The sequence below is a fragment of the Salvelinus sp. IW2-2015 genome, linkage group LG17, assembly GCF_002910315.2.
Source record: "Salvelinus sp. IW2-2015 linkage group LG17, ASM291031v2, whole genome shotgun sequence".
NCBI classification, from domain to species: domain Eukaryota; kingdom Metazoa; phylum Chordata; class Actinopteri; order Salmoniformes; family Salmonidae; genus Salvelinus; species Salvelinus sp. IW2-2015.
In genome coordinates this window covers 10,663,332-10,686,227 of record NC_036857.1, presented here as the reverse complement: position 1 = coordinate 10,686,227, position 22,896 = coordinate 10,663,332, and the positions used below count along the sequence as shown (strand labels likewise).

General features: G+C 45.3%; 1 protein-coding gene across 1 annotated transcript in view; it reads left to right on the top strand.

Moving 5' to 3' along the window:
- The window catches only part of LOC111976870 (cadherin-4-like), a 614,552-nt gene that overhangs the window by 403,021 nt on the left and 188,635 nt on the right, over positions 1–22,896 (top strand). Inside the window, exon 4 of the mRNA XM_070447844.1 lies at positions 22,034–22,254. Coding sequence (XP_070303945.1) covers positions 22,034–22,254 — 221 coding nt within the window. The remainder of the gene's footprint in view (positions 1–22,033; positions 22,255–22,896) is intronic.

Below are 22,896 nucleotides of genomic sequence, written 5' to 3'. Positions count from 1 at the left end.
ACGCCACCATTGTCTAGTTTAGTGCTCTTCTATTGGCTCGCTGTTAGCCTGTCTTTGTGAATACTCATGAAGGCAAAAACTGAGCTAAAGAGCCAGTCATGGTTAAGAAATATGTTCAAAGTTGGACTTCTGGTCTGGGTCCGTTGAGAGCGTGTGTATGTTGGCAGACAGCATGGTAGGTGCTTTGTCTGGTGATATTTCTGTCTTAGGAACAGTCTGCAGGACCCCTAAAGTACACACAGGCTCTCTCTCTCTCTCTCTCTCTCTCTCTCTCTCTCTCTCTCTCTCTCCTACTTCTCTCCTCTCTCTCTCTCTCTCTCTCTCTCACTCCTCTACTCTCTCTCTCTCTCTCGCTCTCTCTCCTCTCTCTCTCTCCTCTCTCTCTCCTCTCTCCCCTCTCTAGCTCTATCTATCTACTTTTCTCATAGCCTCTCCTCTCTCCTTAGCCTTCATCTAAGTCATCTCTCTCTCTCTCTACATACTATATATTCCATCTGTGGGTATAATCTCTGCTCTAACTCTGGTCTCTCTCCACCACCAGCCAGTTACCATACACACGGTCTGCTACGTGCGTGCTAATTAAAAGTCCCGGAGGACATTCTACAAGTATTATGCAAAAACTGCCTTCTTGGTACTTGTGCCGACCAGAAAGTTATGAAGAACTGTACTACATGCCCTCTGGACGACTATCTAGAATTCTTGCAGTGCCCCACTGAATGAGAATTTAACATTTTGAAATGGAGAGACTGTACAAAGAAGGAGTCATAAAATGCTATTTTCTTAGCTGGAGTCACATGTTGTTGAAATTTGTAATGTATTCAGCGTGACGACCCCATTATTCCAGCGGCAGGCGTTCCTTTTTGTTTGCGGGGAGGTTGCCTGTTTTGGGGCATTAATTAGATCAAATCAAACACAACCGTTATTTGTGCACGTAGACGCCAGGAACGTACAAACAGAGTGTAACTTTACCAGTTGAATAGCTTACTTAACAGGCTACTAACCAAGATCAGTGCCGAAAAAAAGAGTATTTGTGTGTGTGTGTGTGTGTGTGTGATTGTGTGTGTGTGTGTTGTGTGTAACGTGTGTTGTGTTGTGTTGTGTAGTGTGGTGTCTGCGCTGTGTGACTGGTGTGTGTGTGTGCTTGTGGTTGTGCTGTGTGTGTGTGTGTGTGTGTGTTAAGTAAAGAAATAAAACCAACAGTTAAAAAGACATTTGAAAATAACAGTAGCAAGGCTATAAACAGACACCGGTTAGTCAGGCTTATGAGGAGTATTGTACATGTACCGGTATGTTTAAAAGTGACTATGCAATATAGGGACACAAGGACACCAATGCAGAGTAGCCTAGCGTTAGCCAATGTCGCGGGAAGGCACATGCGATTTGGTCGGCCAATATGAAGAGTAGTGTAGCTATATTGAATGTGTATAGTAAAGTGACCGCTATGCATACAGTATTATGAAATAAACAGAGCAGTAAAGCAGCATGCTTAAAAAGATGGGAGTTGCGGGGCACAACAATGCAAATAGTCCGGGTAAACCATTTGGTTACCTGTTCAGGGTCTTATGGCTTGGGGCAAAACTGTGAGAAGCCTTCTGGTCCTAGGACTTGGCACTCCACGATACCGACTTGCCATGACGGGTAGGAGAGTGTAACAGTCTATGACATGGGAGTGGCTGCGTTTTTGACAATTTTTACTGGACTTCACTCTGACACCGCCTTGGTTGTAGACGGTCCTGCAGGTGGGCAGGCACCTGTGCCCCAGTGATGTACTGGACCGTACGCACTACCATCTGAAGTGCGCTTTGCAGGATCGAAGGCGAGCAATTGCCGTACCAGGCAGTGATCAAACGCGTCAGAGATGCTCTCGACTGTTGCAGCTGTTAGAACCTATTTGAGATCTTAAAGGACCCATGCCAAATCTTTTTAGTTTCCTTAAAGGCGAATAGGCTTTGCTCGTGGCCCGTCTTTCACGACTGTCTTGTGTTTTTGGACCATTCTAGTTTGTTGTTGATGTGGACACCAAGGAATTTGAAGCTCTCAACCTGCTCCACTACAGCCCCATCGATGAGAATGGGGGCGTGCTCGGTGCTCCTTTTCCTGTAGTCCACAATCATCTCCTTAGTCTTGATCACGTTGAGGGATAGGTTGTTATTCTGGCACCACCCCGCCAGGTCTCTGACCTCCTCCCTATAGGCTGTCTCGTTGTTGTCGGTGATCAGGCCTACCACTGTTGTGTCGTCCGCAAACTTAATGATGGTGTTGGAGTCGTGCCTGGCCATGCAGTCGTAGGTGAACAGGGAGTACAGGAGGGGACTGAGCACGCACCCCTGTGGAGCTCCAGTGTTGAGGATCAACGTGGTAGATGTGTTGCTACCTACCCTCACCACCTGGGGGTGGCCCGTCATGAAGTCCAGGATCCAGTTGCAGAGGGAGGTGTTTAGTCCCAGGTTCCTTAGCTTAGTGATGAGCTTTGAGGGTACTATGGTGTTGAACGCTGAGCTGTAGTCAATGAATATTCTCACATAGGTGTTCCTTTTATCCAGGTGGGAAAGGGCAGTGTGGAGTGCAATAGAGGTTGCATCATCTGTGGATTTGTTTGGGCGGTATGCAAATTGGAGCAGGGTCTAGGGTTTCTGGGATAATGGTGTTGATGTGTGCCATTACCAGCCTTTCAAAGCACTTCATGGCTACGGACGTGAGTGCTACGGGTCTGTAGTCATTTAGGCAGGTTGCCTTTGTGTTCTTGGGCACAAAGACTATGGTGGTCTGCTTGAACATGTTGGTATTACAGACTCAATCAGGGACATGTTGAAAATGTCAGTGAAGACACCTGCCAGTTGGTCAGCACATGCGCAGAGCACACGTCCTGGTAATCCGTCTGGCCCCGCAGGCTTGTGTATGTTGACCCGTTTAAAGGTCTTACTCACGTCGGCTACGGAGAGCGCGATCACACAGTCGTCCGGAACAGCTGATGCTCTCATGCATGCCTCAGTGTTGCTTGCCTCAAAGCGAGCGTAGCAGTGATTTAGCTCGTCTGGTAGGCTCGTGTCACTGGGCAGCTCGCGGCTGTGCTTCCCTTTGTAGTCTGTAATAGTTTGCAAGCCCTGCCACATCCGACGAGCGTCGGAGCCGGTGTAGTATGATTCAATCTTAGCCCTGTATTGACGCTTTGCCTGTTTGATGGTTCGTTGCAGGGCATAGCGGGATTTCTTGTAAGCTTCCGGGTTAGAGTCCCGCACCTTGAAAGCGGCAGCTCTACCCTTTAGCTCAGTGCGAATGTTGCCTGTAATCCATGGCTTCTGGTTGGGGTATGTACGTACAGTCACTGTGGGGACGACGTCCTCGATGCACTTATTGATAAAGCCTGTGACTGATGTGGTGTATTCCTCAATGTCATCGGAAGAATCCCGGAACATGTTCCAGTCTGTGATAACAAAACAGTCCTGTAGTTTAGCATCTGCTTCATCTGACCACTTTTTTATAGACCGAGTCACTGGTGCTTCCTGCTTTAATTTTTGCTTGTAAGCAGGAATCAGGAGGATAGAGTTGTGGTCAGATTTACTAAATGGAGAGCGAGGGAGAGCTTTGTACGCGTCTCTGTGTGTGGAGTACAGGTGATCTAGAATTGGGTGAGTGGTTTCCTGTTTGCTTATTTCCTTATACAGCTTCCCCTTATACATGTCACATATCAGTTTGCAAACAATGTAAAAAATAATAATAATGGAGTTAATGAAGCCTCCATACAAACATGGTCTCTTCTTTGCTTTCTTGAGTAAGGCATCTCCAAAATGTAGGTTTTTCAGCCTAGCTCAGTGCTTTCTGTGGTGCTGGGGCAGCCAGTGAAAAATACGGAGCGCAGGGGTTGATAATGTAATCTAGTTGCACCCTGATTTACTCAGTGTTCTGTCACTCATGGGGACACTACGTCACTGCCAAATCTAAGGGTAGAGCTAAAAAATTCAAGCCCTTTGGGTGTTGCCATAGAGTTACATTAGAAGTGCCCATCCTAGAAGGCTCAAGGTCATTGTTCACAGATAAAATTATGTCAAATCACGTTATATCTACAGTAGCTTTGATTGGACTGACATGTCAACATCATACTTTCAAAATCTTAGCTAGCAAGCTAGCAGTCATCATCATGAATCACTTCGACACTCTACTGGCAAATCCTTTATAATCCTTGTCATATGAAGTTAAATAATGAAGAGAAATTACAGATAAAACCTATCGGTGCTCATCGGCCATTGGAAGTCAACATTATACAACAAGTTGGAAATTGCAAATTCAACATTGAATGGTTTGGAAGGACTCAGTGTCTAACTGCAAGCTTTGCAAAGCAATCACTTGTCTGCTGTTCAGTGGAGTGGGTGTGTGGTCCCAATTCTCAGTTTAAGGTTCTCCTTTCCAAGCTTAAAATGCTAAACATTCAACATTGGCAATGCTGTCAATCCGGCATGATTTCTGCTGCGCTCAAAACAAAACTCAGAACTGGTAAATTTGGCTTCAGTGATCTCAAGACAAGTGGGAACTTAGGGAAAAAACGAGCTCGACTGGGGAAATACATTTTGAACGGTCATCCAAATCGGAATTGGAAGTCGGGAGCTATGACCTGAAGATCACGGACGTCTTTGTGAATCAACCTTGTTTTTTCCCCGAGTTCCCAGTTGTCTTGAAAGCACCATAAATCCAGAGAATGCCAGACTTTGATGACAAAGTTTGATAACAAAATTTGCCCACGAAGGACTGCCGCGCCACCTTCCTGTTCAAGTGAGCACAGCACAACAAGGTGAGTCCAAAAAGGTCTTGTATGCTGCTGCATAAATTATTTAATATGCCAGGGAGATATGTATACTGTAGCTAAGAAAGTAATACTAAGTGTATGTTGTGTAGTAAGCTGTTAGTAGCCCATGTTCCTCACCCTAATAATTTTGTATATTAATTTCACCTACTGTTCTGACTTGGTGGTGCACATGTAGCCTATAACCTGTTTTAGAGAAATGTAGCCATCGGAACATTATAAGAGCTTTCATTGTCTGCTTATATGCCCCTTTATTTATCACACGGTTCTGACTTGGTGTACAGGGAGAATACTGTAAGAATGGCCCATGTTCTGAATTCTGTCATTGTACATTTCAAAAGTGCTGAACAAATAGTTATATTGACTACATCCATCCTAGCTCGCTCATTAATGTCTTAATAGAAATTACGGATTGCCTCTTATTCGCTTGTCGTCCCCTTGTGCCATAGTGTGGACATCTCAATTGTCATTAGAAACCACATTTGTTTAAGCAAGTCAGCCATATCAGCTATGTTTTTTAAAAAGGCAGTATATGAGGCTGAATTAACTTTTTCGCTGCCAGACAAGGCTCCGCTGTATAGTGCAATTAATATATTGTTTAGTGTTGTTTTGTGTTGTGTAGTGGCTTTGCTGGCATGACCATCCCCCAAAAATGGTTTCCCCCAACAAAATGTACATGCTAAAATCACCACTGATTGTATTGTTGTATGTTTTAATTCTGTAATTTACTGATTGTTGCTGCCTTCTTTGCCAGGTCTCCCTTGAAAAAGMAACTCTGGTTCTCAATGGACTTTTCCTGGGTAAATAAAGGTTAAATAAAAATAAATAAAATAAATCCAGGCCAATGAACCTGTTTAAACAGCTATCTTAAGAAGCCATCCATTCCTATAGGCCGTGTGTGTGAGTGAGAGCGAGTACTGTCAGCCAGAGTCCCAGCTCCAGTCACCATCAAATACCCCTCCTCCTAAACGAGTGGGCAGACCCACAGTATCCCACTATCCACTAGAGCATACTCTCTTCCTCCTTCCCGTCCCTTCTCTAACAGTATCCCACTATCCACTAGAGCATACTCTCTTCCTCCTTCCTGTCCCTTCTCTAACAGTATCCCACTATCCACTAGAGCATACTCTCTTCCTCCTTCCTGTCCCTTCTCTAACAGTATCCCACTATCCACTAGAGCATACTCTCTTCCTCCTTCCTGTCCCTTCTCTAACAGTATCCCACTATCCACTAGAGCATACTTCTTCCTCCTTCCTGTCCCTTCTCTAACAGTATCCCACTATCCACTAGAGCATACCTCTCTTCCTCCTTCCTGTCCCTTCTCTAACAGTATCCCACTATCCACTAGAGCATACTCTCTTCCTCCTTCCTGTCCCTTCTCTAACAGTATCCCTCCATCCAATACAGCATACATTTTCTTCAGACTCATTTCAACTCACTCTCCTCTCTTCTTTTCCTGATTGTGTCCACTAGAGCATCCATCTCTCTCTTCTTGCCTAATCACTGTCCCTCTATTCACACACTCCAACTATCTAGGCCTACTCCTTTCATTGCTGTTTTCTCATAGTATCCTTCATTCCACCACAGCCTTCATCTTTCTCTGCCTCTCTATATCTCCTCTCTTCCTTCCCTGATTGTGCCCCTTCCTCACTTTCCTTTCAACGGCTGTCAGACTCACTGGTCATAGAGGACATTGCCGCAGAATGAGGCCTTAACAGACTTTTTCCTAACTAAACCTGTCCTAAAACCCTGGTAAAAACAAGAGGAAGAAAGAGAAAAAGTGTGAGAGAGAAAGAGTGAGGGAGAGAGGCAGAGAGAGAGAGAGGGAGAGAGAAATAAAGAGAGAGGTCATGAGCAGATTAGGTCCTTAATTTGTCAGCATGTTTTTACAAAAATATAGATTTAGAGTTGGATAACAAGGACATATACAGGATACTGCCCTCCAAAACATAACCTTCACTCCAAATCAAAACTCCAAACTTACACCGTTTTTGGACAAAATTACCTGGAAGGATTCCTTCAACCAAAGTTTCTTATTCCCAAGGACTAAACAGTAAATGGTCTGGTAAAGAAGCACAACAGAAACCTGAAAATASCATCCAACCTGGAACCGATTGAGTAATGTTTAGCCTGAAGCTACTTTTAAAGAAAAAAATATGTATTGCAGTAATCTATTTTACTTTATAAGGCCTGAATGCGAAGTAAAGGCTACCAAGCTTGCTAGTACAGAACAGATCCGACTACAACTTAAATTAGCACTGAGGTGTGAAGTGAGAGGCCAAGTCAAATCAAATTGTATTTGTCACATGCTCTGAACCTTACAGTGAAATCCTTACTTACAAGCCCTTAACCAACAATGTAGTTTTAAGAAAATACCCCCCAAAAAGTATAGATAAGAAAAACAAATAATTATAACTATAGAGCAGCAGTAAATAACAATAGCAGGGCTATATACAGGGGGTATCGGTACAGAGTCAATGTGCGGGGGCACCGGTGTCAAGGTAATTGAGGTAATATGTACATGTAGGTAGAGCTATTAAAGTGACTATGCATTGATAATAACAGAGAGTAGCAGCAGCGTGGAAGAGGGGTGGGGATGGCAATGCAAATAGTCTGGGTAGCCATTTGATTAGCTGTTCAGGAGTCTTATGGTTTGGGGGTAGAAGCTTTTAGAAGCCTCTTGGACCTAGACTTGGCACTCCGATACCGCTTGCCATGCGGTAGCAGGGAGAACAGTCTATGACTAGGCTGGCTGGAGTCTTTGACCATTTTTAGGGCCTTCCTCTGACACCGCCTGGTATATCGGTCCTGGATGGCAGGAAGCTTGGCCCCGGTGATGTACTGGGCTGTACACACTACCCTCTGTAGTGCCTTACGGTCAGAGGCCGAGCAGTTGCCATACCAGGCAGTGATGTAACCCATCAGGATGCTCTCGATGGTGCAGCTGTAAACCCTTTTGAGGATCTGAGGACTCATGCCAAATCTTTTCAGTCTCCTGGGGGAGAATAGGTTTTGTGGTGCCCTCTTCATGACTGTCTTGGTGTGCTTGGACCATGTTAGTTTGCTCCACTACAGCCCAGTCGATGAGAATGGGGGCGTGCTCGGTCCTCCTTTTCCTCTAGTCCACAATCATCTCCTTTGTCTTGATCACGTTGAGGGATAGGTTGTTGTTCTTGCACCACACAGTCAGGTCTCTGACCTCCTCCCTATAGGCTGTCTCATCGTTGTCGGTGATCAGGCCTACCTCTGTTGTGTCATTAGCAAACTTAATGATGGTGTTGGAGTCATGCCTGGCCGTGGAGTCATGAGTGAAAAGAAGTACAGGAGGGGACTGAGCACGTATCTCTGAGGGGCCCCCGTGTTGAGGATCAGCGTGGCGTATGTGGTGCAGGTGCTTCTACACCTGCATTGCTTGCTGTTTGGGGTTTTAGGCTGGGTTTCTGTACAGCACTTTGAGATATCAGCTGATGTAAGAAGGGCTTTATAAATAAATTTGATTTGATTTGTTACCTACACTTACCACCTGGGGGCAGCCCTTCAGAAAGTCCAGGATCCAGTTGCAGAGGGAGGTGTTAAGTCCCAGGGTCCTTAGCTTAGTGATGAGCTTTGAGGGTACTATGATGTTGAATGCTGAACTGTAGACAATGAATAGCATTCTCACATATGCAAATTAGAGTGGGTCTAGGGTTTCTGGGATAATGGTGTTGATGTGAGCCATGACCAGCCTTACAAAGCATTTCATGGCTACAGACGTGAGTGCTACGGGTCGGTAGTCATTTAGGCAGGTTACCTTGGTGTTCTTGGGCACAGGGACTATGGTGGTCTGCTTGAAACATGTTGGTATTACAGACTCAGACAGGGAGAGGTTGAAAATGTCAGTGAAGACACTTGCCAGTTGGTCAGCGCATGCTCGGAGTACACATCCTAGTAATCCGTCTGGCCCTGAGGTTTTGTGTATGTTGATCTCTTTAAAGGTCTTACTCACATCGGCTGTGGAGAGCGTGATCACACAGTCGTCCGGAACAGCTGATGCTCTCATGCATGTTTCAGTGTTACTTGCCTCGAAGCGAACATAGAAGTTATTTAGCTTGTCTGGTAGGTCCGTGTCACTGGGCAGCTCTCGTCTGTGCTTCCCTTTGTAGTCTGTAATAGTTTGCAAAGTGTCAAAGCCTGTGGTGGCTTATTTCTGTATTTACCAAATGAGGAGAAACAAACTTCACACACCAGTCAGAGTTATACTTAAACAACATTTTTAATAATAAGAGCTTAGCTATAGCATTTGACTTTCAATGATGCGCTATCTCTAATGAACCATTGAAAGTGACAACAGAAAAGTACAAAGATTTTTTTTGCCAAGATACACCCCTCTCAACCTACATGACGAACCACAGATACATAGAATGGTCACAAAGGAAGACTTTATAATGAGAAATGAGTATCCCTTAGCCAGATAGCATTCGCTATACATTATCGTTCAGTTTGGTCCCTAAGACGAGGTTCTAATCTCGTTCCTGGTACTTCATAGCACAAAAACATTACCTCATGTTATCTGGAATGCTCTTTAGGTTTTATCACCCAAAGACATTGTACATCTCCTCCGTCAGTGCTATCTCATAGAGAACCATCCTCAGTGGAACACACACACAATAGTTAACAGAATACTCTATTCTGTCGAATAAAACAACCATTATAATGCAATACAAGAAATATAACATAATCTTGCAATTTTCCACGACAAGCCCTTGAGCCCAACAATGGCAGGAGAGTTTCACAGCCTCCCCCACCCAAATGCAGAGGCCTTTGAGGCCCCCTGCTCTCCATGGCGTCTCGCTGGGCAAAGATCATAACAATACAGTACCCCTTGGATGTTAGCGATGGGTGGAAACTCAGGATACTAGACAACAAGGACTCTGAGTCAGCCAATGTCAACCTGTACAAGTCTGGAACAGTGTTGGTACAGGGCATCCCCAAACAGTTGCAGCTGGACTTCCACATAATCAAAGACGGAGCACAGCAGGAGAAGCACTCTCTTGAGGAAGAGTCCCACACCCCGAGCGAGTCAGACCAGACCTCATCCTTAAACAACACAGAGTCCTACTCCCTCACTGAAATGAAGGATACATTCACCCAGCTGGAGGTAAGGTAAGTAGAGCTGGAACAGCAGGTGAATAAACTCCAGTCAGCACAGACCCAGACAATAGTCCAGCACAACAACACCCCCCCAACCAGACCCGGAGAACTGGAGGGGGAGAGAGACTTCTGCACTCTGGACTGTAGTGAGACAACTTCAACAGGAGAAAGAGCAGGAGTGGAAGAAGGAGGCCCAGCGGCAGAAGAAGATGAGAGCACTAGAGGAGAAGGTGAAAGTGCTGGAGGAGAAGGTGAGAAAGATGATGTGTGAAAGAGAACAACCCATTAGAGAGCTGGCCACCGCCGCAGAGTAGCCAGCAGAACAGCCCACCTCAGATCCTAACCAAAGTCTCGACACCACAGCAGGACAGATAAATGAAGAACCCCAAGCCCAGGGGACCCCCCCCCCCCCCCCCGAGTCAGCCCTGCTGATAACTCTCCTGGCAACCCCCCACACCCACTAGGACACACACAAGCCACAGATTGAACTCCTTATGGACTCAAACGGGAAATATATCAACTTTTTCCCAAATACACAATGTGTAAACTCTGGTGTCCAAAAACACAGCGTGACCTAGACCTTCTTTCTGAGGACCAACTAGGGTCACCCAGCCACATATTAATACACACAGGCACTAACAACATGAGAGCACAGCAGGAAAGAGTGGCCACAGCACTCAAGGGAGTGATTGAAAAAGCTTATTCTACTTTCCTCAAGGCACAAGGATTATCTCCACCCTGTTACCACGAAAAATACTTCCACCCTGCTACCATACAGCAGATAAACGCAAGTATTTCCTGTGACAGTGCATCAAAACCAAATGTTTACCTGGCCAACCACTCCACCCTGGACGTGAACAGCCTTTACGACCAGGTCCACCCTGGACTTGAACAGCCTTTACGATCAGGTCCACCTATACAAGGCATCAGTGCCCATCTTCGCCAGGACCCTAAAGGACATCGACCTCAACCGCAGCCCCAACACCTCACACAGGAGCAACCCCACCCAGACACCCCGCCCAGACCAGCGAGACACTCTCCCAGACCTGCGAGACACTCTCCCAGACCTGTGGGACCTCGGCCCCCGGACCTACACATAGAGAACCCACGCCGGGAGGACCTACATCCAGACCACACCACCGCCAGCCACATCCCCACCCCAACCAATCAATACCCCCCCCCCCCCCCCACCCCAACCAACCATGCCCACACACCATATAGGCTCCATCAGATAAGACATATGCCCCTTCTGCCCACCCCATGCCCCCCTCTCCTGCAAAGAGGGCCTCAGTGTAAAATTCACACTTAAGCCCAGGCCGGGTGCAGGTAAACAGGCCCAATCCCCACTCTTACACTAGCCCAAGCCAATGGCATGTACCAGATGCTCAGCAGGCTCTACTCACACTTAATAGTCTTCACTATCTCATCCTGGAATATCCAAGGCCTGAGGTCATCTGCCTTTGGCCTAAAGAGCAGGAACCTGGACTTCACCAAAGAAATCAGAAATACAGACTTTGTGATCCTGCAAGTAACATGGTATAGAGGAGGTGGACCCACTGGTTGCCCTCTAGGTTACAGAGAGCTGGTAGTCCCATCCACCATTTGGTATAGAGCAGACCTAACCCCCTCTATTAAATTAGTCAAAACAGGAACATTTTACATCTGGTTAGAAATTAATAAGGAAATTATCTCAACAAAGAAAAATGTCCTAATGTGTGCTATCTATATCCCCCCCCCCAATAGAATCCCCATATTTGAATGATGACAGCTTCTCCATCCTAGAGGGGGAGATCAACCATTTCCAGGCCCAGGGACATGTACTAGTCTGTGGTGACCTAAATTCCAGAACTGGACAAGAACCTGACACTCTTAGCACAACACCTACCTGTAGGTCAAAAAACACCTACCTCAAGGTGACAGAATTCCCTCCCAAATATGCCACCCTAGACACAACTATTACAAAACAACCAACAAAAACAGGTTAAAAAAACTCCTGCAGCTCTGTCGCATACTGGTCTGTATATAGTCAATGGTAGGCTTTTAGGGGACTCTTAGAGTAGGTACACCTACAGCTCATCCCTTGGCAGTAGTACTGTAGATTACTTTATCAATGACCTCAACCAAGAGTCTCCCAGAGCGTTCAGTCAGCCCACTCACAACCCTATCAGATCACAGCAAAATATCAGTCCACTTGAACAGAGAAATACTCAATCATGAGGCATCAAAGCCTAAAGAGCTGTATAATATTAACAAATGCCATAGATGGAAGGAAAGTAGTGTAGAAACCTCCCAAAAACAATTAGGTAACAACTAATTACATGCCTTCTAGACAACTGTAACGCACGTCGTCGGGAGAAGGAGAAGAGGACCAAGGTGTGGTAAGTATTCATAATACTTTTAATAAATACGAACACTTGAACAAAAACAACAAAACGACAAACGAACAGTTCTGCAAGGTGCAATACTGCCTCTGATTGAGAACCACACCAGGCCAAACACCTAGAAATACAAAACATAGAACAAAACATAGAATGCCCACCCCAACTCACGCCCTGACCAAACCAAAATGGAGACATAAAAAAGCAACTAAGGTCAGGCGTGACAGTACCCCCCCCCCCCCCAAAGGTGCGGACTCCGGCCACAAAACCTGAACCTATAGGGGAGAGTCTGGGTGGGCATTTCACCGCGGTGGCGGCTCTGGTGCGGGACGTAGACCCCGCTCCACCTCTGGCTCGGCCCACTTAGGTGGCCACCAACCTCGCCACCAACCCCGGACGGGGACCCTAGCAGCGGCCCCAGACAGGAGGGCGACTCTGGCAGCTCCGGACAGGAGGGCGACTCTGGCACTCCGGACAGGAGGGAGACTCTGGCAGCTCCACAGGAGGGAGACTCTGGCTGCTCCGGACTAGAGAGCGTCGCTGGAGGCTCCGACTTAGGGCGTCGCTGGAGGCTCCGGACTAGAGGGCCACGCTGGAGGCTTCGGCTGAAGGGCGTCGCTGGAGGCCTCGGACTAGAGGGCGACGCTGGAGGCTCCGGACTATAGGGCGTCGCTGGAGGCTCCGGACTAGCGTCGCGAGGCTCCGGACTGAAGGGTGTCGCTGGAGGCCTCGTGCCATATCTCCTCACTGGAGGCTTCGTGCCATGGATTTTCACTGGAGGCTTCGTGCCATGATCCTCACTGGAGGCTTGTGCCATGGATCACACTGGAGGCTTCGTGCCATGGAACACCACATGGAGGCTTCGTGCCATGGATCACCACTGGAGGCTTCGTGCCATGGATCATCACTGGAGGCTTCTTGCCATGGATCATCACTGGAGGCTTCATGCCATGGATAATCACTGGAGGCTTCTTGCCATGGATCTCCTGGAGGCTCTTCGCCATGGATCATCACTGGAGGCTTCGTGCCATGGATCATCACTGGAGTGGAGAGACACACAGGAGGCCTGGCTCTGGGAGAAGGCACAGGACTCACCAGGCTGGGGAGACATGCAGGAGGGTTAGGGCTTAGCACAGGCACAGGACTCAGCAGGCTGGGGAGACATGCAGGAGGCCTTGTCCTTGGCCGAGGCACCGGATACACTGGGCCATGGAGGCGCACTGGAGGTCTCGAGCAAAGAGCCTGCACAACCCGTCCTGGCTGTATGGTGACTTTGGCCCTGCACGTGCGGGGCGCAGGCATAGGACGCACTGGGCTGTGCAGACGCACTGGAGTCACAGTGCGCAGAGCTGGCACAGGATAACCCGGGCCGAGGAGACGCACTGGAGGCCTGGAGAGCAGGGCTGGCACACTCCATCCTGGCTCGATGCCCACTCTCGCCCGGCCGATGCGAGGAGCTGCGATGTAACGTACCGGGCTGTGAACGTGCACTGGAGACACCGTGCGCTCCACCGCATAACACGGTGCCTGACCAGTACGACGCTCCACCCGGTAAGCACGGGGAGTTGGCTCAGGTCTCCAACCTGACTCCTCCAATCTCCCCGTGTCCCCCCCCCCAAATTGATGGAAAGCGGTGTTGGGGTAAAAACATCCGATATTATAAATCCACGTACACAAACAGCAAGTGTGAGGTTAAAATTGGCAAACACACACATTTATTTCCACAGGGCCGTGGGATGAGACAGGGATGCAGCTTGAACCCCACACCCTTCAACATACAGTATGCGGTGCATTCGGTAAGTATTCAGACCCCTTGACTTTTTCCACATTTTGTTACATTTGTTACATTACAATTTYGAGTCTCATAGCAAAGAGTCTGAATACTTATGTAAATAAGGTATTTCAGTTTTTGTTTTTTTATACATTTGCAAACATTTCTAAAAACATGTTATCACTTTGTCATTATGGGGTATTGTGTGTAGATTGATGAGAAAAAAATAATTTAATACATTTTAGAATAAGGCTGTAATGTAACAAAATGTGGAAAAAGTCAAGGGATCTGAATACTTCCCGAATGCACTGTAAATCAACAAATTGAATCTCAAGTCAAATGTCTACTGTTTGCTGATGATGTGGTGCTTCTGTCCCCAACCAAGTACGGCCTACAGCAGCACCTAGATCTTCTGCACAGATTCTGTCAGACCTGTAAAACAAAAATAATGGTGTTCCAAAAAATATCCAGTTGCTAGGACCACGAATACAAATTCCATCTGGACACCCGTTGCCATAGAGCACAAACAGGGGCAAACACCAAATTGAGACCGCATGCAGATTTCTGCAAAAATATCCTCATTGTACAACGTAAAACACCATATAATGCATGCGGAGCAGAATTAGGCCGATACCCGCTAATTATCAAAATCCAGAAAAGAGACGTTAAATTCTGCAGCCTCCTAAAAGGAAGTGATTCCCAAACCTTCCATAACTAAGCCATCACCTACAGAGATGAACCTGGAGAAGAGTCCACCAAGCAAGCTGGTCCTTGGGCTCTTTTCACAAACACAACAGATCCCACAGAGCCCCAGGACAGCAACACAATTATACCCAACCAAATCATGAGAAAAGAAAAAGRTAATTACTTTACTTTAAAGAATTATCAAAAAAACAGAGCAAACTAGAATGCTATTTGGACCTAAACAGAGAGTACACAGTGACAGAACACCTGACCACTGTGACTGACCCAAAATTAAAGAAAACTTTGTACAGTCTCAGTGAGCACGGCCTTGCTATTGAGAGAGGCCGCCGTAGGCAGACCTGGCTATCAAGAGAAGACAGGCTATGTGTACATTGCCCACAAAATGAGGTGGAAACTGAGCTGCACTTCCTGACCTTCTGCCAAATGTATGAGCATATTAGAGACACTAATTTCCCTCAGATTACGCAGACCCACAAAGAATTTGAAAACAAATCAAATTTTAATAAACTCCCATATTTACTGGGTGAAATACCACAATGTGCCATCACAGCAGCAAGATTTGTGAAGGGCAACCAGCGAAGAACAAACACCATTGTAAATACAATCCATATTTATGTTTATTTATTTTCCCTTTTGTACTTTCACTATTTGCACATCGTTGCAATACTGTATATAGTCATAACATTACACTTGAAATGTCTCTATTCCTTATGAACTGCCAATGCCAATAAAGCCCCTTGAATTGAATGAGAGAGAGAGAGAGAGAGAGAGAGAGAGAGAGAGACTTTGACTTTTTGTCTTTCTTTACTGAAACATTCTCATTTCATTTAAAACTCACCCCCCCCTAAAATAAAGATACTCACCTTTCCATCTATCACATGATACAAATCACCATACACAAAAACATTACCCTCTCCTACAACCGTATATCCAAAATATCTTCCCCAGCAATACAGACAGCCCCCCMAACACACCATATCTCCTCAAACATCTCCACACATTTGATCATTTTATAGAACTCAAACTCAACCCTAAGGCGCGCAGAGACCATCCCATTAAACAGTAGTAAAGGGTCTGTTATCCCCCCACCTTTGACCCTGTTCCTCCTTGTTAGCCAAATAGCAAACTTCGCCTGAGCAAACAGAAAATTCAACAACACACATTTTGCTTTCTCCTTACTCTACTCGAATACCTGTATCCCATTATAAAGAGAGAGAGAGAGAGAGAGAGAGAGAGAGAGAGAGAGAGAGAGAGAGAGAGAGAGAGAGAGAGAGAGAGAGAGAGAGAGAGAGAGAGAGAGAGAGAGAGAGCGGTTCCTTCACACATTATTCTGACATGCCTGCATGTCCACTGAAGCAACCCCCTTAAACATTTCCCAACCTTCTCCTTTTATTCTCTCCAAAGGAATATTGTTGGAGGAGGAATAAAATAGATTCAACCCTGGGGATGGAACATTTGTAGCGTAGCTGTAGCCATAGCAGTTTATTGCCGTGACTGCTCTGAGTGACTGCCTTCTGGGTTAGCGGTTTTAGCGATTGAGCGCTAGCTGCTTTGGCACTGTGGGAGTTGGGTCTTTTTTGTCCGATCAATGCAGAGCACCGTCCAGCTTTAGAGGGCTTGTTTATGTGCAGCAGTGAAGTGGACCATTGGGCTTCAGTGCCGCTGTTGTGGGCAGATTTTTATAATCTCTCTCATTCTGCTATCGACCCGACATAACCGTTAAGAAGTGGCACTCTTTGGAGTTTTGTATAAGTGTGTGTTTGTGTGTGAGGGAGGGGTGTGTGTGTGGTGCGCTGTGTATCGGGGGCTGAGGGGCTGCTGACATCGAACTGGAGCTAGCAGTGTTCTTTTATTTCTGATTGTTCCAACAATATGTGCCTCTAGGTACCTCTGGGTATTCCAATTGGATACTTGGCCTATCACTCATGTAGATTGTTTTGGTTGTTGTCTCAGAATCTTTTTGTTTAGCTTTTGTCACCACGGGACAGACAGACAATCTGGCAAACACACGCACAAACACACACACAGACGCACTCTACCTCTGTCACACATAGAGATACAACTGAAGAGAGAGAGACAAAGGAACAAATGAGGTTGCCTCCGTTGGGGATGGAGAGAGAGAAAGGTGAAGGGCTCCACACAGAGAAAAAACAGGGAGATATTGGCAGGTAGCAGTGGCGCTTGTTCAGCTGGTTTTGACACATCCAGCAGACAGCTTCTCATACAGCTCTCCTTTGGCCATGTTGTGACTTTATGAACACACAGAGATGCACTGTGTAAACCCAATGCAAAAACAACTCTCAAATCTAACAAAGCTCATGACAGAGGTACAACCGAAGTGTAATCAGCCAGTTCAGAGGCGGTCCTCCACATGCCTCTCCAGAATGCCGGAAGGGAGATTGTAGGTAAGAAGGGAAAGAGAGTTTCCTCTTTCCTTTGTTTTTTAGGCTTCTGGCATTGGAACACAGGGAATGTATTAGGGTGGATATAAGGGCTGTGAAGGTGAGCTAGTATACCAGGTGAAAGCTTTATACACACCTGCCTATTAGCACGTCTGAGTTAAGTCCCCATGCAGTCCACCAAAGGGCTGGAATGACCCCCCTACACTCAAACACACACACACATGCAAGTCTATCAGATTTCTAAGCTCTCCCTCCCTTTCTCTGTGGTTCTTCTGTATAAGGCTGCCAACCACAACTGCAATACTACTGCACCACTGGCTCTGTGCCCAGAGAGAGATAGAGATGGAGAGAGAGAAAGGGGGATAGAGAGAGAGAGAGGAAGATAGATGGAGAGAGAGMGAAAACAAGAGAGAGAAAAAGAGGGCGAGACCACCTGCTGCTCTTTATATGCACATATTTGACTGTTGCATCGATACATGGGCACTTGTCATTGCAATAAAACATTTTTGAATTTGAATATAACTTCCTCTTTACTAATATAATCAGGCAGCTTTCCAAACGGTATCAGCGTTGTTTGCCAACTGTAGCGTTTGTTTGTCCAAAAACGACTCTCTGCCAGAGTGGAGAGATGCTGAATAGAAAACAGACAGAGAAGAAAGAGAGAGATCAGAGAGAAGAGAAAGAGATAGAGAACTGAGAGAAAGGGGAAGAGAAAGGGCAGGGAGAGAGAGTGTTGAATGTGTTGAGATATACTGATTTTTATGGTGGACAGAGACATGGGACTCGGGACTCTGTTGTATCACAAAGCACAGGGCTACTGCTGTTTTTTCCTTTCTCTCTTAGTAATTTACAGTTCTCCTTCAGTTCTCCTAACACCACAGTCTAGACTGGGGCGCCTGTCCTTAGACAACACCTGTTGCCAGGCAAAGACTGAGTCATATTTTGTCTGGGCTCAGTTTCAGAGAGAGGGTTAATGATGTGATAACACATACATCACCTCCACTGGGCCCAGAGGAGGGAGAGGGAACAGCATTACTACTAAAATATAGTTTATACTGTACTGCACATGGAGCCCTGGTTCAGTTGTTGTAGTGGTGGAGGTGGCTGTGGGATGGAAATCTGGTGAGTGAACAGACTGGTGAGTTACATCCTTCAGCCCAAGGTTTCTCTCAAGATGCTGTCTAGACACTGTGATCCCTGGGAAGGAGGGAGGGAGAGCGAGAGAGAACAGAGAGAGAAAAGCAAAAGGAACATAAATTTCAACATACCAATTAGGATCTGGCTAAAAATACTTGAATCAGTCATAGAGCCCATTGCCCTTTATGGTTGTGAGGTCTGGGGTCCGCTCACCAACCAAGATTTCACAAAATGGGACAAACACCAAATTGAGACTCTGCATGCAGAATTCTGCAAAAATATCCTCCGTGTACAACGTAGAACACCAAATATGCATGCAGAGCAGAATTAGGCCGATACCCACTAATTATCAAAATCCAGAAAAGAGCCGTTAATTCTACAACCACCTAAAAGGAAGCGATTCCCAAACCTTCCATAACAAGCAATCACCTACAGAGAATGAACCTGGAGAAGAGTCCCCTAAGCAAGCTGGTCCTGGGGCTCTGTTCACAAACACACCCCACAGAGCCCCAGGACACACAGCACAATTAGACCCAACCAAATCATGAGAAAACAAAAAGATAATTACTTGACACATTGAAAGAATTAACAAACAAACAGAGCAAACTAGAATGCTATTTGGCCCTAAACAGAGAGTACACAAGTGGCAGAATACCTGACCACTGTGACTGACCCAAATTAAGGAAAGCTTTGACTATGTACAGACTCAGTGAGCAAGCCTTGCTATTGAGAAAGGCCGCCGTAGGCAGACTGGTCTCAAGAGAAGAAGGCTATGTGTCACTGCCCACAAAATGAGGTGGAACCTGAGCTGCACTTCCTAACCTCCTGCCAATGTATGACTATTAGAGACACTAATTTCCCTCAGATCAACACAGACACAAAGAATTTGAAAACAAATCAATTTATAAACTCCCATATTACTGGGTGAAATCCCACAGTGGCCATCACAGCAGCAAGATTGTGACTGTTGCAAAGAAAAAGGGCAACCAGTGAAGAACAAACACTATGTAAATACAACCCATATTTATGTTTATTTATTTTAACTTGTGTGCTTTAACCATTTATACATTGCTACAACACTGTATATATATAATATGACATTTGTAATGTCTTTATTGCTTTGAAACATCTGTATGTGTAATGTTTACTGTTAATTTTTATTGTTTATTTCACTTTTGTATATTATCTACCTCACTTGCTTTGGCAATGTTAACACATGTTTCCCATGCCAATAAAGCCCCTTGAATTGAATTGAATTGAATTGAAAAGAGGGAGGTAGAGAGACAGAACGAGACACTGAGTGTACAAAACATTAAGAAACTCTACTCTTTCCATTATAGACTGATCAGATGAATCCAGGTGAAAGCTATGATCCCTTATTGATGTCACAATCCACTTCAACCTGTGTAGATGAACGGGAGGAGACAGGTTAAAGAAGGATTTTTAAGCCTTGAGACAATTGAGACATGGATTGTGTATGTGTGCCATTCAGAGGGTGCCTTTGAACAGGATATTATAGTTGGTGCCAGGCACCGGTTTGTGTCAAGAACTGCAATGTTGCTGGGTTTTTTATGCTCAACAGTTTCCTGTGTGTATCAAGAATTGTCCACCACCCAAAGGACATCCAGCCAACTTGACAACCTTGGGAAGCATAGTAGTCAACATGGGCCAGCATCCCTGTGGAACGCTTTAGATACCTTGTAGAGTCCATGCCCCGAAGAATTGAGGCTGCTCTGAGTGCAAAAGAGAAAGGGGGGAGGTGGTACAACTCAATATTAGGAAGATGTTCCTGATGTTTTGTACACTCAGTGTAAGTTGACTGCCCTTGTCCTTGGGCTTGGAGATGGGTGTGGAGGCGTGGATGTGTTGGTGGTGGGCCGAAGACAGAGAACAACAGGTTTGTCCAGGGGTCTGTAGCTGGTGGGAAAGTGTTTGGACACAGAATAATGAACCCATAATAGAAGCCATAAAGATAATAACAAATTAATTTGCAAGACAATATGTTGTCTTTATGACGAGGCATTCTTCTTCTTTGATTTGATGTCTACATTGTGTTATGTGGAGTAACTGAATCTCGTTCCCTCCCTCCTCCCTCAATTGTTTAGTTTTTCAGGGAGGTGAAGGATAAGGACATTTTCTCAATTTCATGCTAATTTGCTGCATATTAGCCTGTGGTTGGAGTCAATAGTGTGTTCAGTCAGCTGTGGAGTCGGGAGGTTCAGACTCATAGTTGGGTTTCGAGTTTCATTCAATCTCTGCTTCTGTCTAATAAGCTGTTCCACTGCCTCTTTTTAATGATTGTGTGTAATTAGTGAAACTGAATATAACACACTCTCTCTCTCTCTCCCTCTCCCTCTCTCTCTCTCTCTCTCTCTCTCTCTCTCTCTCTCTCTCTCTCTCTCTCTCTCTCTCTCTCTCTCTCTCTCTCTCTCCTCTCTCTCTCCCTCTCCTCTCTCTCTCCTCACTCTCTCACTCTCTCACTCTCTCACTCTCTCTCTCTCTCTCTCAGGGAATTACAAGAAGACTGTATTGAATATAGATAATACGTATCATTAACATAAATCTAAACAGTTTTGATACGGGTCATTTCGTATCCCATTCTCTGAACACTGTATTGTATTTGTTATGAATAGAATAAGTGTGGAGGGTTTATTTGCCCTGTTTCCATGGCCAGCGTACAAGACCTTACAGACCAATGTCCATTCCATTGGCATATTTGTATCTTGGTCTTTACATGTACAGTATGTCTGTGTTCTGATTCTATAATCAAATCAAGTTTATTTTTATTTATTTTATTTTATATAGCCCTTCGTACATCAGCCAATATCTCGAAGTGCTGTACAGAAACCCAGCCTAAAACCCCAAACAGCAAGCAATGCAGGTGTAGAAGCACTATAAGTATTGTATAGTAGGCTATAATATATTGTATAGTAGGTTAGAATATATTGTATAGTAGGCAATAATATAGTGTATTGTAGTTTATTATATATTGTATAGTAGGTTATAATATATTGTAAAGTACGCTATAATTTGTGTAGTAGGCTATAATATGTATTTGATATATATTATAAACTGGGTGGTTCGAACCCTGAATGCTGATTGATGTCTACATTGTGTTTTGTGGAGTAACTGGGTGGTTCRAGCCCTGAATGCCCTGAATGGTATATCAGACCGTATACCACGGGTGTGACAAAACATGTATTTTTACTGCTCTAATTACATTGGTAACCAGTTTATAATATCAATAAGGCACCACTGTGTTTGCGGTACAGTATATAAGCCTATTCTTCACTCTCCAACAGAGAGGTTGAGATGTTAACTTGAACCACAACTCATTCTCTCCTCTATTTCTACCCTGTTCCTTTAGTAAAGTTGTGACATTATCATTGCTATTTCTCCAAACGTAATGTCTGGGTTAAATCCACAAAAAGACAGGCAGGCAGGGGGGAGAGATGAGGATGTATGGAGGGGAGGGGAGGGGAGACAACATCAAACAGCTCAGTGCAAAATATCACACTGCTGTATTCATAACCTTTTATTGAATAAGCATGGATGGTATCCACGTCCATGAATGAATAATCATTCACATATGATAATGCGGACCATGTATTAGTAGTATTAAGAATATGTTCCAGTCAAAGCTATGCATTAATTACGTCTCTCTCTCTCTCTCTCTCTCTCTCTCTCTCTCTCTCTCTCTCTCTCTCTCTAGTGAGTTTTGATGACTGTATGGCGAATGAGGGGGTGGTCTTTCAGAGCAGTGACCCCAGGTTCAGCATTGACGCTGACGGGTCCATCTACGCCCAGAGAGAGGTGACCAGCCTGACCGCACCGGTCCAGTTCACGGTCACTGCCAGCGGTCCACACGTGTGGGAGACCACGGTCAAACTGGCCCTGATGGGGCAACCCACTCCCTCATCGCCAGGCAATCAGGTATGAGAATCACTCTGTTCATAGATTTGACAGTGCCAGTCAAAAGTTTGGACACGCCYACTCATTCAAAGGTTTTTCTTAATTTTTACTATTTTTTWAAACTATTTTTTACTATTTTCTATATTATACTATATTCAAAACTATGAAATAACACATATGGAATCCTGTAGTAACCAARAAAGTGTTAATCAAATCAAAATATATTTATAAGTAGCCACCCTTTGCCTTGATGACAACTTTGCACACTCTTGGCATTCTCTCAACCAGCATAGTCACCTAGAATGAGGTAGTCACCTGGAATGCATTTCAATTAACAGGTGTGCCTTGTTAAAAGTTAATTTGTGGAATGTATTTGCTTCTTAACTTCTTATGGCTKCAGGGGCAGTATTGCGTAGCTTGGATGAAAGGTGCACAGAGGTGCCCATAGTAAACTGCCTGCTCTTCAGTCCCAGTTGCTAATATATGCATGTATTATTCATATTGGATAGAAAACACTCTGAAGTTTCTAAAACTGTTTGAATTATGTCTGTGAGTATAACAGAACTCATATGGCAGGCAAAAACCTGAGAAGTTCCACTTCCTGTTTGGATTTTTTCTGCGGTGGCAGATTTTCAACCAAGCTCTCATTGAAATTACAGCGAG